This window comes from Micropterus dolomieu, linkage group LG19, assembly GCF_021292245.1.
Source record: "Micropterus dolomieu isolate WLL.071019.BEF.003 ecotype Adirondacks linkage group LG19, ASM2129224v1, whole genome shotgun sequence".
Taxonomy (NCBI): Eukaryota; Metazoa; Chordata; class Actinopteri; order Centrarchiformes; family Centrarchidae; genus Micropterus; species Micropterus dolomieu.
In genome coordinates, this window is record NC_060168.1 from 8,633,804 (window position 1) to 8,655,202 (window position 21,399).

Consider the following 21,399-nt stretch of genomic DNA (forward strand, 5'->3'; position numbering starts at 1 on the left):
CTTTTCCCTGTCTCACCTCTACCCAGTAGGCTGTGTCCCTGGGGAATGAAGACCCGCCTACTTCCTGGTTTCTGGGGTGCTGACATCTGTACCGCCCATTGGTTCCCTCTGTTTTCCACTCAACCAATGGCTCGTCACCACGTTAATTACCTCCGGCTCATAAGGAGAGTCCAGCTGTTGCTCCAGGCAGCTTGTCACCGCCTGTTGACTTGTGTGCCGCTGGTATTGACTGCATAGCCTGTCTGTTGTACTTTGTGTGTAGTGGAACTATCCACCTTCCTTGCCTATTAGCTGTACATTGTGTTTAGGTAAACATTTGCATACCTTTGTAGGTTAGCTCCACATTTGGGTGCAGTGGAGAAATTCAATTATTGTTCTGTTTACTATTGTGTTAGTTTTCACCAGGTGGAGTGGGTGCTGTGCTCTTTGTGTTCTTTTTTAGTAAGAATCAACCCTGTTTAACAGGATAGATAGGTACAGGCCTCCTTTTGAGGACCTTTTTTGTTTTAACTTGGTTTGTTATTTTGGCAGCACCCTCGTCCACCCTCCTTTTGTTTTTTTGTTACCTGTCTACATCTCTTCTGTTACCAATAAACGTTACCTTGTTTAAGATCTACCAGTTGTGCCTATATGTTTATGGCCCCCACACCCCTAGACCAACAGGGGGTCGTAACACTATGGGAAAGTTAGTAAAAACCATGGTAAAAACTTATCTATGGGAAAATAAGTTAGTAAAAAAACCTATAGAGTCTATGGGGGGAATAAGTTAATAAAAACCTGTAACAGTAAATAGGGAAAAGAAGTTAATAAAAAAAAACCTCTACACACTGCATTAAACTGAATGTCTATTTGGTCCTGGGTACAGTCCATGGACTGTATATAAAAATAGCCTAATGGTATAGCAAATGCTAGACATTGCTGCTTAACTCTTCTATAGTGTCTGCTGTGTCTTCCCTCAGAGATGGGAGTGGAAGTAAAAACACCAACACTGTCCAAATCAGAAATGTAACAAGTAGATGCTCATTGTCACAATAAGTGAACATCCTAAAGCTGTGATTGGATCAGCTGTAGTCTGTATTTTAGAAATAGGCAACTAGGTTCATCATGAGTGGAAATTAGAAGTATTTCTGATTCAGATTTTTTTATTCAGTTCTTGTTTGTGTCAGTTAAAAACACACATTTCCACACATGCCAGGCTGAAAAGCAGTGTTTCACTGCCCTCACTGGTTGAAAGTTTCAAACCTCTGACAACAGCCAGCATCACAGATGTGTGCTCAGAAGTGTGCTCTGTTGCACCTTTAACCACACACAGCAGTGGTGTCACCTTCTACTGACAAACTTTAGAGTACCTTTATATATCACTGCACCAAAGTTAACTCGCTGAAGGTCAGCCAAGACAAGTGTTTTTTTTAGGATTGAGGGGAAAAGTGTGGCATAAAAACTGTTTGTGGACTACTAAACAGATTGGGCTCCAAATGGAGCTCCTTAGGTAATTGCGGATTTCAAAGTGGGACAGCCCCTGAGCACCAGTGAACCTACCAGGAGCGTGTATAAATGTTTATGACTCTATAAGTGTGGGTATTGGAAGAGTGCCAGCGACACCCCATTAGCCTTGGTCACATCACCTTATAAGGATGAACTGATGTGTTTTGATGTGTAAGCTGAAATATGTTTTCTCACACTGCTCTGTAGCGTTCCATAGCTCTCCATTTATGACGTTCGATGTCATCTAGATAATCGTGTGGTCATTTTCATGCCCTGAATTTGCTGCTTTAAAATTGAATCATATACCATGATTCAACATGTAATTGGCTAACTGGAATTCCATGTGTCAAGATCACTATTTTTATTTGTGTGACACACAAGTTTAGCTTTAAAAAGTAATCTTACTGGCTCACAGCAAGTTGCTTTATCTTTATATACTGATAATATTTAGACATTTTCATGACATTTAGATTATGTACAAATGATAAAGCTGGTCATTTCCTACCTGGATTCAGATTATGTGCAGTAGGTGCAGTCTGCTTGTGCTATAGTGAGTCACCACTTATTTGCTGTTAAGAATCCAAATCCTCCTGTGACAAAGCTTAAACATTTTAGCAGTTACATGCCAGTCCTGATAAATCATGAAGGGAAAAAAAAAGTAGTAAACAAAGTGTGACATGTAATTTTTGAGTGTTGATAAAATAAGACGATTCACAGCCTTTTAAATATTGGCAGTCTTTATTTCAACAAGACTAAGAAATGTTTAATATACACTTTCTCTTACATTTAACATCTATCTCATCTTGTTTTTCCATAACATTTAGGAGATACTCTGACAAGTAAAAATCTGGTGTACTGTTATGGCCTCTTTTAGAGACGTCTAAAACGGCTGCTCTTTATTTACACATTTTTATTCTTTTCAGTCAGTCACCAAGTCTCTCCTTAGAGAACGATTCTCCTCTGTTCTTGTGGGCCAAAGGCTGATGGAAGGATTTCAACACCTGTCCAACTCAACTTTGAAGTTACTACATTTAAGTTGCTCGGTGGATCAAATGAACAAAATCCAGCAGCTGGACCAACTCCTGCCAGCCAGAAAATGTTGCTGCCCTGGCCCGCAAGCACAAACATTTACCATCATCACCCAAAAACATTTCCTCCGACTCTCAGAAAGTTGGGTTTCTTCACAACTCTCCCACATGACACGAACATGCACAAGCCCTTGTAGAAATGTTGGTGGAACACAAAAATAAGGAGAACTGAACCAGTCTCATGCAGAAGTAATGCCAAATCAAGCTGCTGAAGCACAGTTTCATTATTTTAAATTAAGGCTAAGGTATATGGGTTGCTTAGATGTTTCATCAAATCCTTCAGCCAGATTCAATTTGACCGAAGACACTGATGTCCTCGTTGATTTGTTCCAAGTCTCTTAATTGGGAACGATCACTTTTTTTGGGGGAAGAAAATATAAAGTAAGCTTACAATCAACCTGTCAGCTCAAAGATAAACAGGCAAAAAAGGTTGTTTACCATCTGTCTTAAATGCAGCCAGTTGTTTCAGACCTGCAGACAAATGTGAAACATGCAAATCCATCTTCAGTTTTCACTAAATGCATATTTGAACCCCCCAAATCGGATCAATTACTTTGAGAAATTCATTATTTTTTACATATTTTGCATATCAATACATTCTGAATACTGTATTTTGACAAATCTGTCAGTTCTAAAAGCATGCTTGCAATGACATTAAAATACATGCATAAGTTACTGTACAAAAGTTACATGAGGCAGCATCATTTTAGAGATGAAATGGCCAGCTAATGCAACTTCCACACCAGATTATCATTCAATTAGAAGAACTAGAAAGTCCTATGTTGTGCTTGTCAGCTGGTAAAATATACTCCACCATTCAGGGTATCTGAGCAGATAATAGTTATAAAACATCCACATTCTTTTTTTCCTTACCTCAAAAAGTTGCTAATAATGTACCAAGGCTAAAAGAAAAAGATCAGGCACCATCCTTTTCATTCATTTTGGTAGCACTTGTGACAATACTTCAACAATCCACCTCAAGTTGACATGATGAGAACGTGAGGATGAGGATAGGTAGATCAAATGGTTCAGGATGAGTCCATTTATACTGACACAGGCCATTTAAAGAGGTACAAGTGTGTATTGTGGGAAGGGGGGATATGGGCAAAAGGAGCCCCCCCCCCCCCCAAAAAAAAAAAATCTGTGCACACTGACCAAAAGTGCCCCCCAATATCTGTGCACACTGTCCTCTTTCACCACCTAAACCTAGCTGTCAAATCCACGTAGTACCTAATATATATCTTCATACCAAAAATAGCTAAAAATTACAACACCTCTTCAACATAAAACCCTGTATTAAAATAATCTTCTCTTGATTTCCTTTGATCAAAGCACTGTCTTTTGTTCCTCTTCTCTAGTTTAATGTGAAACACTCTGAACATACGCATCGCCACCTTTTTCTTTTCAAACAAAGTAAGACTGTATAGAGTCAGATCCTCTGTGCTGAACTGAGCTTACAGTACCAAAAAGGGGCATTCAGGACTTGTCAGCTTTGCCTTCTTTTGGGGTAATGCCAGGGGAGTCCTTCCTCTTCCACGGCAGTCACCTTTCACGAGGATGCCAGCCACATATCTCAACTCTATCAGACACTTTCAACTCAACATCACTAGATTGCATTGACAACAAGAGCATGCATGAGGTATGACTTTACTATTGAACTGTTTAAGCTGAGGAAATTAAATTAAAAATAAGTGAAATATTAAAAGTTAGGTTGTGATAATGGGTCATAGCAGACATACAATATGCATGTTTGGGCTTGCAGAGGGGCCCTGATTGCTCTTCTAAAGATTATTCCATCTCTAGGTCCTGTGCTGTAACTTCTCTCACTGTATTTCTGTGAGATGAGCTGCGAACATGTTTTACCATCTCTCCAAAGCAAAGCGTATAAAAGCTCAAACTGTTCCTTGGCTGAGATCAACAGTTAGCTTTGTCATTTATGACTGATGTACGGAAATGTATAAACACACAGACACAAACATTCACAGTGTGCACATTTGTCATGTGCAGAAATGATTGCTAGAAATTGTTAACATTCATAACATCACATGATTTGTTGACCTCTGAATAATGGAGAGAAAGAACATCCTCAGAAATATGAAGATATGTCGCACCACAGGCACTCAATGATCAACCAAGCGTCTCGCTTCCTATTAAGTTATCAGATGGCAATAGTTGAAGAAGGCACAAAAATGAATTATGAGATTAAATTGCCAAAATAAGACAATTATATAATGTTTGTAATGCTGCAAGCAGAACCATAGTGTAGCTCCAAAAGAGCCGTAAGGAGTAAAGGTTTATCTGGGGAAAAAAGGTGGCGGTCTTAGGAAGAAAATCATATTGCTGTACACTGATGTCCTTAAAAACATACAAACACATAATTAAAAGTGAAGTTATTGTAATATTAAGAAGAGGCCCCCCCCACCCCCTCAATGGCGGACAGTCCAAGGTCCTGAAGGCAGTCTTTTTAAAGTCTCTCTGACAGTTTTCCCCTTCGCTCCATCATTCCTCATCATTCTCTTCCTCTCCCTGCGAACCAGTTTTATCTCAAGTGGGGAGCAAGCAGAGCCAGGGCCAGCCCGCAGAGCACCAGCGCCATGCTTTGCTTTGAAGCAACCCCGGCTGATGGACTTCTGTCCACCACTTGCTTAACACGGGGAGTGCCAGTGTTCGGTGGAGTGGAGAAGTAGATGTCCCGGTCTGTGTCGCAGGATGCTGAGTCGCAACCGCTGCCGCTCTCCTCTCCTCCGCTGCCATCCTCATCTGGGCGATAAGACACAAGGGGGTAAGACGTGTGCAACTAGGACATTATTTCATAAAAACAAAACAAAGAAAGTCCTCCATCCTCACCATTATCGACAGAGATATCATTGCCGCTGTGTGCAGCTTTGAGCCAGCTCGTCATTTCCTTCAAAACTGCAATCTGACTGCGAATCACAATGTCTGGCTTTGTTATGTCCACATCCACGTCGGGGTTGGACAGCTGATTGGCCAGTCCATTGCCTATGACATCTGACTCGTATCTATGTAGAGTAAGAATCAATATTAGTCATGATGTTGGGTTAGTTTAAGATACTTCACACACAGTAAAATTCAGATTCTGTATGTGTGCTGTGTATATCTTGCCTGCTTTTTGCGGTTCCATTCCAGCAATCGTCCCCAGGTGCAATCCTCTCACCGTCACACACCGTCTCTGGCAATGTGGACCAGAACTTCTTTGCATGTTTTAGCTTCTTCTTCACATCATTTGTCTGCATAGAAAACACAGTCAACAAGTCAGACACATCTACTTAAAGCAAAGCAGCAGTAGGTTTGGTTATCTGGGTTCTCTTAGTCCTTACCAATCGATCTAAACTGGTCCCGGCAGCAGTGGTGGGCCTAGCATCAGGACTGTACGGGCGGAAGCGGCCGGTAAAGCCTGTTTCTTTGACAGAACGCTTGGAACGGAAGGCTATGCTTGATTTAGGCTGTCCACATCCTTGGAAAACCTGTCAGAAAAGTACAAGTATGACGTGGAGTTAGTGGAACTGAGTGTTATTATTTATTATCTTTTATTTCAAAACACTGAAGTGATACTGACTTTCTGCGACACTTGCATGCTGTTCTCCTGCATGTTCATGATAGCCTCTGAAATCTTCACGTCGATGGGATCCATGACGGACTCAAAATTAAAGGGACCTTCGAGCCTCTCCGCTAGACTGAGCATGGCATCTGAAAACCAGAAAATAGGAACATGACTTTTGAAAAAAATTTCATTGATGATGTTACAAAAAGCTGCCACAAGGGGGAAGCACATGCCCAAGAGCAGGAGATCGTAAACCAGTGAAACTGAGCCATGAGATTGTGGCAGAATAAAGCTGCTGCACAGCGAGGAGGCAGGAGGCAGCAGACACCAGACGCCTCCACAGACAGTAACAAGGTCAGCAGCCAGGGATAGACACATGTAATGGTGGTATAGAAGCCAGGAAACATCTTTTAACACACAAGTCTGTCATGTAGAATAAATACTACATACAGAGGAGAACAGGGGGGTATCTACACTGCCTTGAATCTAATGAAACGAATCTGGGTCTGTTTACACAACACAGGAGCTGCATTCATTCAGTGGGTCACAACATGTACAACATGTACAACCCCTCCCTCTCTCACTGGACTTATACAAGACACTAAAGAATGAGGGATGCGTTTGTACATGATGTTTTTTTTTAACAAAAAACACACTGTTCCTTTGTTAAACATGTTCTTGCTAAACCGAAGTGCAATAAACCCCCAGAATACATTGGAAAAACATTTTTTCCATAAAATTACAGTTACATCGTGCTACCAATACCATCAAGTCACATTGGTTTCATGCCCGCAGGGATAAAAAAAAAAAAAGAAGGTGCATGTTTAGATAAGGCTGAAGTACATTAGGTTAGATTAGATCAAACTTTAACGATTCTTTGGCAAAATATGAGCACTGCAGTGGCAACATGTAAAAGAACAGAAGCCGTGAGTTGTATAAATACACCCTGTTGCCAAATCAAACACTTTAAGACATTATGGTTACAGCGTGGTGCGTTCACTGTCAGGATATTTTAATAATTGCTGCAGAAGGTATCCATGCTCATATAATGGTCGCTTACCGAGGAAGTTGTTCCATTCTGTGTCCAAGTCGGCCTGGTTGGCCAGACACCCACGCATCACATTCAGACAGTAATTCTGGCAGGGTTTCAGGGCCACTTGGCCCGAGCAGTAGGGACAGTACAACATCTTCATGGCCGCTCGCACACAGCTGGGAGACGCACTGACCTTGAGGAGGCAGGGGGCAGTTAGCAGACTGTTATCATAGGACCAAAAACACTCATCCAACACCACCATAGACATATATTTAGACTGTGAAAAAGCATGAGAATTAATTTTATAAGCCATGTCCACAAAACTGTATAATCTAATCATCAATGAATCATTCCCTACAGTGGAAAAACATGCCATACCAGAACAGTCAAAGTGGTTTATGTTATCAGACACTGTAATGGAACAGCAGCCAGTTTTTCCAAGAAGGATAAAAAGTCAGAAACAGTGTGAGGGATGGACAGGGCTTTGGGGAAAACACTTCAGTGTTTGACTGACTGTTATAACCTTTTTTAGCAAAGACAAAACCTTCCCAAGCATCCCTCTCTTACCATAGAAACTTTATTGACCACCTCAGGCATGAGTGTCAGGCCACGCACAAAGGTGCGTGCAGCGATAAAGGCCCGTGTCAGCTGGATACGGAGCTTGCGAGGCACATCGCCAAAGGGTTGCAGCTGCTCAGTGTGCCGGCTGACGCACTCCATGTAGGCGTCGCTGAATTCGTACTGCACGTTGACCAGCCGGAACATCCTCTCCAGGAGGTCGGCCCAGAAGTCCGACAGCATGGAGTCCAGGTTGACCGCGGCGCTGCCAGACACGTAGTACCGAGTCAGGGCCTCAAAGAAGTTCTTGAACAGTTCGGCGTTCTGCACGTACATCATCCCGTATGTTCGCACAAACATGTTGTGCAGCGACACCTCTGCATTTTTCAAGAGCTCCCGGAAAAACTCTGTAGCAAACAGAAGGGGGGGGTATGTTATGACCAAATGTTGAGGCTGCCAAAGACCCCGAACAAACAAGCTTACATTGTTAACATTTCATGTCCGTCTACAGGGAGGGATCCATTTTAAAGATGTTACAAAGGAAACTGAATTTGTATGATGGATAGCATATTGCCTGGGACATCTACAGAGACTGAGAGCTGGTTTTATCAATCTTTGACTCAATAACTTCTTATGAGTTTACTTGTTTGGGAACAGCAAATTTACACTTTGGGTTTCACATTACAAAGCATGAGGCAACACACATTGAAAACATTCTGAGGTTTTCCTCAAAGTTATTGAAATATACAGATTCCAGCGCAACCACAGTGTATGTAAATAACTCAAACATTGCTATTGTCTCACAAAATGAACATTTCAAAAGTAAATATTTCTGCCACACTACATCGAAAGATCAAGACCATCCACCCACAACTTTGCCTTCTGACTCTGTGCCAGTGCTGCTTCCACCATTTCAAACCATGTCATATTGATGGTTATTCTACTTCACCCATGCCCATGTCCTGCCAATTTGGGTATCTCAACAGAAACAGCTTAAGCATAAAGACTTGGATGAAAGGCAAAGGAATGCATTTTGGGAGTTGGGTGGGGGGGTTGGAAAAGAGGAGATGAGAGGAGTGAAGCAGGAGGGGTGAAAGGTGGAGCCGGAGCATCTCTGTCAGGCTGAATGAGCGCCGCCGTCTGTCCACATCAAGCCGCTTCAAACTGGCCACCATCAATGGCATTTTTCTGTTGTCACATTCCATTCGCCTTCCTTTCTCCCGGCTTCTCTTGGACTGTCCTTCAGAGGCATTTTCAATAGGATTACTGAATAATGCAACCCCCCTCCCCATATATGGACCTGTACCCCCCTAACCAGCCCGGCATCTCCCTCACTCTGCTACTTTCACTTCATCAGTTCCTTCAGAGAGCTCTCTTCACTAGAGACAGGGAACAATGACCTACTTCATCCTGAGGAATGTCCATCACCCCCCTCGCCGCTTCCCCCCACCCCCAATAATCCAGGCCCCCCCTCCCACAGACCCCCCCAAACCCTCCAACTTTCTTAATCTGAACAAAATGAGAATTCCACAGAGTCCCTGAAAAATACCTCACTTTCAGTCCCGCGTGCATGCAAGCATACACTCGCCCCCCCCCTTCATTCATCTCTCCCTCTCTTTTTTTTATTTTTATTCACTCTCCGTCTCGCTGCCCTGTCACACAAAACTTCTGTCCCGCTGCAGTTTCTCTGGGTGCCCTCTGCTCGGCTTTGAAATGTAAAGTTCCCATGCTCTCACAGAGGGAGTCACTAAACGCTCCCCGCCACCAGTGCGCACACACACACACACACACACACACACACCAAGTAGCGCTGTCACTTCCACTTCAGACTGACACACTAAAAAGAAAAAATGAGGTTGGGGAGGGCTGAGGGCGGCTTGGGGCGGGTTAAGTTGAGGGCTTTTTTAACTCCAAATCCCCACTGTGTCGCCAAGGATACCGGAAACACTGCAGCCCCTCCATTTACCCCCCCATCCTCCCCTCCAACACACACGCACATACACACACAAAGCCAGGGGAGAGGGCACCAAGTTCCCCGCTCCATTGACAGAGATTAAAACAAAAAGGTCCACCCCCACCCCTGGAATGTCATAGTAGCCACAAGTTTAAAGTCACTGAAAGGAGACGGAGGAGGACGACGACAACCCTAAACTTCTCCATTTCCTTACTTTATTAGAACGGTAATGCCTATATGCTAAACAGATAAGGCTTGTAATGACTTTGGAAAAAACCCACTGGTTAAAAAGAGAGGCCTGTGCAGGGTGTGTGTGAGCGGCGGCAGCAGCGGGGGGGTGGGGGGGCTCTTTGGCCGAAAGCTGAGGGTCTGAAGTATGAGCAGCTTTACACAGGCATCTTGCATTGTCATTAAAAACAGTTTATGACACGCAGCCGTCTGCCAACAGGCCAAGGAGCTGAGCACTCCCTCAGGATTTTTCCATTAAAAAATGTGCCTGCCGCTCAGCCAATGGTCTGACAGAATCTGGGTGAAAGGTTACACGGGACAGAGTGTAAAGCTGTAGCAAAACGTAAGGAAGAAGGACATTTCCTGCCTCTGTGAGTGTCTGTCTTTTCCCTCCTCCCTCTCCTCACCCTGCCATCATTTCCATATGCTGCAGAGAAGGTCCTAAATTATGAGCGATGATCTTAGGCCCAATCCATCACGGGAGCAGAGGAGCTGACCGATCTCCTCCCACTCCTCCCTCCTACTTCCTCCTCCAAGGAGCATCCCACCTCTCCCCTGCACCCCCACCTGTGTCCCTATAAACTCTCCTCCTCCCAATTCCAGCCCAGGCAGTAATTGCATCCTATTTGTGCCAATTAGTCCCTGCGCGTCTCCCTTTTCTGAAGGGATAAGATTCTGTCCCTCCTGCTGTTGGACTTCAGTGCTTCAGATGGATGTCTCTGTGTGTGTGTGTGTGTGTGTGTGTGTGTGTGTGTCTCTGGAGACAAGGGGCCTTAATCCAAGTGCTTAAATCCCAGACACAGGCTTGCTCTGCTGGACGGGGTCAGTGCAACAGGACAGACAGGCTGAGGCCAAGACAAAGAGAGAGAGAGGGGAGAACTATTTCTGGCCCTGGTCTTAATTGGGCATGACTCCTAGCTCCAGGCGCATGATGAGAGCCTGCCTAATCACATACACCACTTCCTGAGTTTGTTAGTGTGCGAGTGTATGTTGCTGTGTCTGTTTCCATGTACAGTTGCAGCTGTGTTTATGCATATGTGCACCCCATTTCTAGTGGGAGGCTAGATGACATCATGATTGTGTCTTCCTCAGTAACAGTAAATACAGTGATAAGCACTTCCTGTGGCAGTTTCACAGACGGGAAGTGCCTCCTTCTTGGTGTATCTGTGTGACAACAGGAAATAACAGGACAGCAACTTGAGCCCGTCACCGTATCCAGTGAGAGACGGTCTAATGGCCCAGGTGGAAGAGAGCACAGCAGGCCTTTGTAAAGAGATCCCACATCTAACAGTTCAGAGACAGCGGCAACTTGCCTACAGTGATGGGGGGGGGGACAAAAGGGGAGGAAGGTAAATGTAGAGCAGGGAAGAGTTTCACTGTCAGCTCGAGGACTGCCCCCTCTTGGTCAAATAGAAGGCCCTCCAGCTGTTCAGGTTTTTTCACGATTTGCCGACTGTAGGAAATGTCTTGACAATTGTGGTTCTGGTATGAGTTCCTCAAAATCAAAGAGCGAGAAGTCCTTTTTAGTTTTGCCATTTTTCTCAGATGTTTCACCATGGTTACGTGATCTGCAGATAATAAATACATCACCACCTGTAGCCACAACAGACCAAATGCAAAGCAGCAACAAGAAAGTCCACTTTTAGTCAAACAGGAAAACCTTCTCTCTTTCTTTTTCTCAGAAGAAAAAAGCAAAGAGAGGAAAGGTTTCATTTAGTCAGATTATAAGCAACAGTACAAGAACAATTTCAATAAGAAACATTGCAAATTGTTCTAGTTAAATTAATAGACTGTTTGAAAATCATTATCATAGATTTGGGGATACTAGCATATATAATTTAACTTTAAGTTAAAGCAACTGACAAATTTAAACAACATAGAGCTGCAACGATTATTCAGTGAATCAATCTACAGACTGGAAAACAATCAATCAATCTGCAAAATGTTTGATGGTCAAATAACGAAGAATTTCTCAATTTGCTATAATTTAATAGATCTAACGATCAGATGTAAAAATAATAAGTAGATTCTTGATAATGAGAATATTCGCTTGTTGTCGCAAATAAACGATGTCACAGGAAGCATCAGTTGGGCTGTGGAAGAAAAAAGCAAAGAGGACAGAACAAAGCAGAAAAACAAGAACATATTTTAAAGAAATGCAGAAACAGCGAGACGTAGTAGAGAGAGAGATGGAGCGAGAACGACGGGTCTCAGGGGCAAAGTGGGGGGTTTCTGGGAGAGCGAGCCTTGAGACGGGGACAAAGGGCAGTAAGAGAGGAGAAAAAGAGGGGTGGGGCGGCAAGAGCAGCCACTGCATTCCGACACGTCACATTCCTGTTCACATCTGGCTGCAATACACACGCTCCCCATTACTGACTATCCCTCACTCCCCTTCACAGACACATAGGATGTGAAGGTCTCTGACCCGCATATGCACAGGCACGCATGTGTACACACAAACGCATCAATCCACACACATAACGGCTCTGAACAAGCAAAATTACAGTTTTTAGGACTTAAGAATCCGATGCTTTCTTTCCTTTTCAGTCCTCTCCTCTTTATCTTATCAAGCTTTTTTCCCAGCAGAGCTGCAGTGGCGGCACGGTTGGGTGGCTGGGGGTAGCCAAAGCTGCCCCGCTTCCTCGGTGACTCAGCACTGTTGCATGTTCCCATGCGCTCCCAGGGAAACCTGATCTCAATATTTACAGGCGTACACACATGTGCTCACACACAGAGGAACAGGAAGTACAGAGAAGACTAAATCTGAAGATGTGTGTGGTCCTTCTGGAAGCGTGCACGTCTCTCCGGAGGGAAGGGAAGCGGGTGGTGGGGGACAATGAGACAGGGAGCTGAGACGTTGAGAGACAGGTGGACGGGCCAACGGACACAGACTAACTGTCTCCAGCTCCAGGCAGTGCACTGGCAGGTGGGAGCGTCCGTCAAAAATCATGCAACACAAGTGCTGCTTTGGGGATACTAGCCAGCAGCACAGCGTGGCCTGAAAAGTGGCAAGTGTGCATGGGTGTTTGTTTGCTGGTGTGAGCGTGTTTGCTTACTGTCAAAGTGGTCGTGCCTCTGTCTGAAGGTGGATTGTAGGCTGGTGCTAAGCCTGGTGACGGGAGCTTTGATCTCCGTGTGGCTCTGTTGGCTCAGCTTCTCCTCCATCTCCAACGTGCAGCAGGAGAAACCCTGCGGACACACTTTCAAGGGGGCTCCTGGAAGAGACGAAGAGAAAACACTGTTAAACACCATGTGACACAGGAAAATTACATTACGAGTCACAGTAATACAACAAATTCCTCCAACGAGTTCTGCCCAAATAAAAAACAGTTCAGAACAGTAGGCCCCTAAAAGTTATTACTTTCAGTGTTTCCCCACAGAATGACAGTGTAACTGTGGTGCAAGAGTGCTGTCGATATTGACTAGCAGCTATATACAACGTGCTAATCTCAACGACAACCCAGCTGTACTCTAACGTTAACATAGCTATCCTTATTAACTAGGCTCCTTATGCTTGCTAGCTAAACATTTTTTAATATGGGTCTCCGACATTGACAGTGTTGTGTTGGACAGATTTATGCAGTGGTGTTCATGATAGGCTACTAACCATTCAATTTACACGGGTCCGTTGTCAATGTGTTTGAAAGAGAGAGGGGGTGAGAGAGCAACAAGAGTTGCTGTTCGAATATATGAGCTAAAAAATTAGTCAAAAAAATTTTAATCTAATATCAATATGTGGCGGTGAGCATTGATATTATGGCGGGCCGCCACAAATAAATCAATTTATTGGAAACACTGACATTTAAATAATGTACTGACTCTGTAAGAAGCTGTACACCTACAGAGTGGCTTTGTAAACGTCTCTGGGGATCAATTCTCTGAGCCAGTTGGTCACCTTCAATGGACATTTTACTTGTTTGAAACATTAATGTATATTGATCATTAACACCACTTCTTGCATTTGTCTGGGATGAAACCTTTCAAATATTGAGTAACAACCCCTCACCAAATCAAATGCACCTGTGAAAAACCCCTTAACTGCACTTAAGTGGATTAATTGCAACACTCTGCTCAGAGCAGTCTTTAGCTAGCCACTTTATAGAGCCTTGCTCTTATCCTGCCACTTTCCTGTCCTGATTGATAGTACAGCGCTGTAGCTCTCTTGGAGTGCTATGTCCTTCTAAAACAGAGACTTTTAAGAGGAGAGGATTAGCTCTCCACCCACTTTGTGGGTAAGAACGCTCACACAAGCCATGCTCGCATTGATGCAGATTAATCTAAAAAGGCTTTTTCTCACCCATTTTGGCATTCACACAGGGCAGTGTTTGCAAAATGCAAGAAAGCGATAGTCTGTCGTATCACGAATGTATGATTTTAATGTGACCTCAAGCATGCGAATGTCACGTGATCCATATTTGAGTTGACGATGCTCTCTTTTTTGAAGGCTTTCTCTCTAAACAAACACTAAAACTTTAAACTATAAACAGCAGAGAGCCACTTGCTGGAGACAGTGTAAAGCATCTGGCTTAAGCGGCCATCAAATGCCAAACAGGAGAGATGCGTTTTTCTATTTTGAACTTCAGTGTAGTTGGAGAAATGTACTTAAAATGCTTGTGCAGACAACCTTTAACTAAACATTTTTAAACAGATCTGCATTAGTGTGGACATGGCACTGGACCGAGCCAAAAACCTCAACACAACCTACTCTGAGCTTTTACTCCGTTCTCTAATCAAAACCTAAATACTGTCTTTGATAAAACAGCAACTGCCCTCTTTGTCAAAAATGAGTTTAAGATCCAATTAAAAGGGAGGGTCAGCGGAGGATGAATGCAAAGTCGCAGCTGCAATAATGTTTTGTTTTAAACGTGGAATTTGGGAGAACACAGGGATCCTTTCATAGCATCCAGGCACCAACGGCCTGTTTAGTTTTCCCCACCAGCTCATGCTCGCTGACTCGAGGTCTGTGTGTATGCACAGGTTACTGCTACTTGCAGTGGAGCTTACCTGAAATGTTTCCAGCATTTATTGAAAGCTCACTTAACATCGCAGACTAATTAACCCTAGAGAGAAATAATGCTGACATGGTTTGTGCAAGGAAATGTGTTATATAGGTTTCTTGTATATGAGACATAAAAAATGTGTCAGTATTTAATTTAAAGCTACACGAAACTAAAAGACTGTCAACTAATTTTGTTCTCTTTGAGCATGTAATAGAAACGCTCATCGCCATCAATAAAATAAGAACAGGACGTAACTTTGGTGACTTTTATGTATGTATACTTTTAAATAGGTATGGGATAAAAACACATTTTCTAATTTACCTTTCCTATAGCTTTCAGAGTCCGAGGTGTGGTGGTTTAACTATTAAGCTAATCACGCTGAAAACGTCAGTTTTGCCTCAGTGCACTGAACATGAAACTGAAAAGCACAACATGAAGACATGATAAGTTGCCTGCATGCCTGAAATAAAAGCTAAAGTGTTAAAATAATTAAACTGCGTGGTAAAAAGTGACTCATAGCAATACAATCATCTAAACATGGCACCAGAGGGAGGTGATGCACCCTGGCGCCATAAACTGGACCCCTCTGTCTGGGATCAAGTCCAAATAAGCCTCAAGTCACTCCTTCTCTCACAGTCCTCTCCCAAAACTCATCTCTCTCGCTCCAACCCTCAGCCATTCCCCTCGACCCCCTGTCCTATAAGAATATGCACACACACACACACACACACACATATACCCAGGCATAGTTGGCAGCCCCTACCTAAACATATTCACACATCACATCACTGCTCAACACATGGCTCTTTGTACCAGCATGATTGGAGGTACATGGAGCAGCACACACACACACACACACAGTGAACTTTTAGGTGAAACAGCCATACAGTCTCTCCTCCAGCAGGGCCCCCTGCTTGCCCACAGCACAGGCGTACAATCAAAAGGGCTATATCCACGTGGAAAATAGCCCTAGTTACCAAAGTACACAAATAAAAGTGAGATGGTCAATATTTCACAGGAATGTCTGTACAAATGTCACATTGTTAGCTCAAAGGATTAAGTCTCTGAAAACTCCAGATTCTTAGCTAATGCATGCTTTATGAAAACATTTTGGCAGCCAATTCCTCAAACCACTGGGAGGAGAAAAAAATGGCACCGCTGGAACACAAGAGAGTGAACAGTTAACAAGAACAGTCAGATCATATAAAAATCAACATCATGTTGGACTTTGCGTGACACGTTTCAACCTCACTATTTCACAAAAAGCTTGGTCAGTCGGTGCTTCTGTCATTTCTCTACCATCACTGGCATGCTCTGTGTGATGAGTGAACTGGCTCCTTTTAGGGGCCTCTCACCCCTCCAACTTTGGAGGTACTTTAAGATGTAATAATACACAGAGACAGAACAAGGTTCAAGTATCACTCAGAAGAGCAAAACTGCCATTTACGGCGGTCAAAACAAGAGCAGCATCCTGTAAACAAACACGTGATCGTGTGTCATGGTATTCATCAGCTCTCCACTGCTGCTCTGCCTTTCCTTTGTGAGGAGACCACCATCCCCTTTAAATGGCTCATAAAACAAGTCACTTCCCTTTGACATTGTCCTGCCTCTCAAATTCTGTTCTCAGAGGAAGGATGGTGGGGGAGGTGAAAACGCCTCATAGACAAAAACCAGATTAGACACCTCACCGCCCCCTCTGCCTGCCATCATGTGCCCCTGAACCAGACAGACCTCAGGGTGCCCCCCCACCAACACCACCTCCGCCTCGACCGCCACCACCCTGCAGGCTTAACCAGCGAGGTCAGGGGTTAACAGCCACTCCTCTGAGAGAGGTCCTGTCCTATGACCCCCCCAGTCCGCCAGCCAGCACATCCACCACACACAGTAACTCAACCCCCAAAACCCCAATCACTCCAATAATAACCCCACCAACAGACACATACAAAAAAACCTGTACATGCAAGCAATTAAGGGCCATAAAAGTCGCAGACACATGCAAAAACTATAAATAGAAAACCTTAGCACTTGTATACTCCAATCTGAAGTCATAAAAGTCCTTCAAAGATTATTTCTGAACTCAGGACATCGCTGAAACAGCAATAGGGGGCCTAGAAGGAGGCCACGGGGTGCCGCATGTCACGAACCATTCGCCGACGTCTGTCACTAATTGGAGCCTGGTGGTCTGCCAGTGAACCAAACCTCGGAGCTTTCACACAGATGTCAACATTTGTAAATAATTAAATGATCAACTGTATGCCACTCATAGTCTATGAACGTACTAATCGAATCCCAGTGGAATGCAGGTAATTTCAGATGGAGAATACCGGGGCAATTTAACTTCAAAACATGAGAAATGTGTGAACATATTCCAAGTCATCGCTGACTGATCTTCAAAAGTCCAGCATATAAAATTCAGCCCCTAACACACTCAGCAGTGAAAAGCATGCAAAACAACACTTATGAATACAAAAGTTGACTATTAATTGGCATATTATGCTCCCTGCTGTAACATGTAAAGGAGAGTGCTGCCAGTCTATTGAGCATTACTCACACAGACACACAGTTGTAAATTTGCACACCCTGCAGCCATAACATTCTCCTCTTGCTCCTCACCTCCGTCTAGGGTGTAATTATCCTGGCGGGTTATGGGATTGGTGCCATTTGTTGGGCAACTTTCTGTTCTGCATCCAATCCTGTCATCACATGAGCTGGACATGAGGTCTTTTAAAGCATCCATGATGTTTTACTCCCAAGAATGACGTCTGATGAGTAAAGTTTTAGGCTTTCCAAACAACTGTTTCAAAGAGGCAAGTAAAAAGGGGCATGAGGTGAAGCCACAATTGAAAGGATTGATTAAAAGCCTGCAAAAAGCGCTGCATATTTCATTTTCTAAAATGATAGCAATTGCTTTCCAAGTCATTCGCTTCTTAAATTCTTTCCTGTTACAGCATGCTGTCAAAGCACCCCTTTCTTTTTGTCCCCCTCGCTCTCTTTAATCTTTAAGGACTTTAATGTTGTGGTATGTATCTGCATAAAAAAATTTAAAAAACATTTCTCATTCAGAAATGCCATTAATCCATTTCGGAAAAGCTTTTCCAATTAGTTTCTCAGTCAGTTATTCAATGTTTCTAACATTTTTGGTAATTTGCTTTTCAATAAAGAAATAAAAAAAATTGTCATTTGAAAGCAAAAGTCTCAAAATGCTTTTCTTTTATCAGCTTTCAGTAATAACTTTGAAAAGGCACCATTTTGTTCAAAATGTGTCATTTTGAAATTAAACCCACACATCTATACAAACTGATGGATTAAATGTTTTCGAGGCTCCATAACTGTGCAGGGTTTAGCAGGGGAATCTCCCGCATGAGATTAGTTTAGTGCTATAAAAACTAAATGTGCAAAAGTGGAACTTTGAAGCGAGGAACATGCAGTATCTGAGCCACAGTGTCCAGTGGGTTTTATACCACAAAATCTTCACAGCAGAGTTAGGAAAAGTGCTCTGGTACAATATGATATTTCCCCCCATATTACAAGAAATCCTTTAACTAGACGAGCTGACTAAGGGCTCAGTCTTATTTACAACCTGGAGGAGTAGCTGTAGGGGAGGGAAGGTTACAAACATCCACACATTCACACCAGGCTGCCGCTCAGTACAACCGCAGACTCTTGCTCAAGGGCATCATGCCAGTAGTAGATGAAGAAGGGAGAAAAAGTGTGTCTTGTTCACTTTCCCCATCCAGATTTTCCTAGATGTCTTTTCAGGAGTCAAACAGTGACGTCCTGCACATCCTGACCATTACTTTACTACCATCAGTGCATAAAAATAGAGAAACTAAGGGTCCACTGTTTCAGATTTCTCAAGTAGAAAGTCAAAAAAGATCATTAAAACAAGTTCTACTACATTGTGTGGAATCTGACATTGAAAAGTGAGCTGAAGGTTTCCAAGCCACGTTAACGAGAGCAAAACCACTGTAACATTTACAAACCAAAATAACTATTTAAATTGAATATTAAAAGCAAAGAACGATGTAAACACACGTCTACGTGTTACATTTATATTTAACACACTAATTTCCTGAGTTCATGGGTTTACTCTGAGCTATGGCAGAATTACTGCAAAAGGAGAAAATGTTCAACAACACTGTGCTGTAAGCGGAAACCATTATTAGAGACTCGGCTGTTCATATGGAGATAATCAGGGCAGGGCGATACTTCCACCTACTCTGTTTCTACACTTCACCCTCTTACAAAAATAGAGTAATGACAAGTTTACAGCAGTTTTGGCCAAACCAATAATGCTTTTCAGCTCTCAGTTCATTAGGAAAGAGCCTGGAATGTGCTGGCAGGGGATTCTTGAGTGCTTTAACAAAATGGTGGGTAGCAATGCCAAATCGTGTCCATTTCTTTGCTCTAATGTGTTTCACTTGACTGCTGCTCAGTGTCTCCAAGCATAAGTGAACTTAAAAGCTGAAGGATAGACAGTGTAGTTGAAGTTGTTATAATGTATGTTTAAAGGTGTTTTATTAACAAGTGTCATGAAGGATATTTAAATGTACAGGGGAGACCCACGGTAATGACCGTTCCTGCTGTTTGAACGTCTGCAGTGTTTTCCACAACACAAACTGTAGATCTGTGGGTCCCTCGCTGCGAAGGGCACACCATTTTTAGCGCGAAGCTCCAGCTGACCTCTGACTCACGCATTAAGCTACTCTCATAACTAGCCTACAGCCTGTAAAGGATGTACCTGCAGTGGACAATGGCTTTAAATATTTAAAGTTAAGCAGTAAAAAATTTTTACAGAATTGTTTTAAATTGCAACCTTAACATCTACAAGTTTGCCTCAAAAAAAAAGAGAAAAATAAAAGAGTCTGTCTCAGATTTTTCTAGTGCTGATTCATCATTTGCGAGCTGTATTTGTATATTTTCAGTTCTGAAATTGTTGGTTGGGTTTTGGAGCCCATATTTTTTTTGTTCTATTGCTATTACAACAACAATTTCCATATGCCATTTTCATTTAATACAGAGTTACACATAAAACAAGAAGAGTACATGTAAGCATTGTAGTTTAAATAAACAAACCACGTGCAGACATTATGCATAACAGCACAGTGACAGAGAGCCACTCAGTAAAGCTGATCATTAAAATGGGTGCATGGTTTAATACTGTTAATAAAATACCCAGATTGTAGCGTATTTACATTTATTGATTCTGTTCACACGTAACACAACTGACATATGAACGCAGGTGTCATATTTATTCTCCTGCATATTACCTGCACCTTCTTACCATCACTACTATATTGCTTCATCTTTGTACATGTCTATATGCACTGCTGTACAATGTGTTCTGTGGCTAGATGTTGAACTGAATTTTGTTGTACTGGTGCATACTGTGTGCAATTTGAATCTCTCCTGAATCTAATCTAATAAAGAGGTGACACTTCAATGCATACAACTTTGCCTGAACTACTGCATGTAGCTTTGATGCAGTAGTTTGTCACTTGGTATGTAGTCAGCTGACCGGCCATCCCTCACGAGTCACGACACTAATGTTGATTTGACCCACACGTGAGACATGTTAGAGGTTAATGTAAAAGAACGATATAGTCCATCAGTAAGATCCATAAATAACAGGATCTACTACTGGGAGGAAGCCTCTTAGCGGTGGTGAGCTCAGGAAACACTAGCATGTGACATGAGAGATTTACTCCACTTAGAACAATGCTCACCATCCATTTATGAGGCAGGAAGTTTTGGTTTAGGAGTACTCTGGAGTGAATATTTTCAGCTATGCAGCCAGCCACAGAGCTTTGGATAATGTCTGTGTAAAATGACGTTTCCTTAAATAAATCAGGAATTAAAATCTCTTCCACAACACAGCTGTCAAAACACCAAACTGCCAAAATTGGCTTGTCAAATGGCATGACTATGTTGAGAAAGAAAGGCATGCCAGCGCGAGGCAGAGCACAACTCATGCAATCTCTATGTCTCATCAACTGCTTTTTACACAGACGTACTTATTGCCATAGAAAACACAGACCATTTCTCATTCAGAGTGAGAAAGTGTCACATTAAAATGTTTATCCGCGCAAAATCCAATATGCGAGTTATTTTCTGAAAGGCATGGGATCTCACAAACAAAGCACACACTGGGATCCATAAATCTGAGCCCTCTGCCACCGGAGTCCATTTCTGATTACTAAACCAGTTGGGGCCTCTGGCCAATTAAAACTCTCCATTTGTGAACATTCCACAACGCTGTCATCCATGAACATTTACCCAGAAGCCCCTGGGGAGATTCCACAACATTGCCCTGGCCTCTCGCTCTGTCTGCTTCCCTCTCCCGTCCCGGCCCTGCATCTCCGGCTTTGTCTCCCCACACAAAAGCTCCCTGCCTACACCACTTCCCAGGTCACTGCTTTGTCAGGGTTTCAACTTGCTCCTGCACTTCCACAAGTTCATTCAACAAGTCAAAAACTAAATTCCAACAAAAG

General features: G+C 43.0%; 1 protein-coding gene across 1 annotated transcript in view; it reads right to left on the minus strand.

The window, feature by feature from the left end:
* Positions 1-2,204: 2,204 nt before the first annotated feature.
* gpc4 (glypican 4) overlaps positions 2,205-21,399 on the minus strand; it is a 30,661-nt gene continuing 11,466 nt past the window's right edge. Inside the window, exons 2-9 of the mRNA XM_046030241.1 lie at positions 12,965-13,123; positions 7,736-8,133; positions 7,196-7,361; positions 6,151-6,281; positions 5,912-6,058; positions 5,697-5,821; positions 5,421-5,593; positions 2,205-5,333 (exon numbers count right to left, since the gene is read on the minus strand). Coding sequence (XP_045886197.1) covers positions 5,113-5,333; positions 5,421-5,593; positions 5,697-5,821; positions 5,912-6,058; positions 6,151-6,281; positions 7,196-7,361; positions 7,736-8,133; positions 12,965-13,123 — 1,520 coding nt within the window. The 3' untranslated portion in view covers positions 2,205-5,112. The remainder of the gene's footprint in view (positions 5,334-5,420; positions 5,594-5,696; positions 5,822-5,911; positions 6,059-6,150; positions 6,282-7,195; positions 7,362-7,735; positions 8,134-12,964; positions 13,124-21,399) is intronic.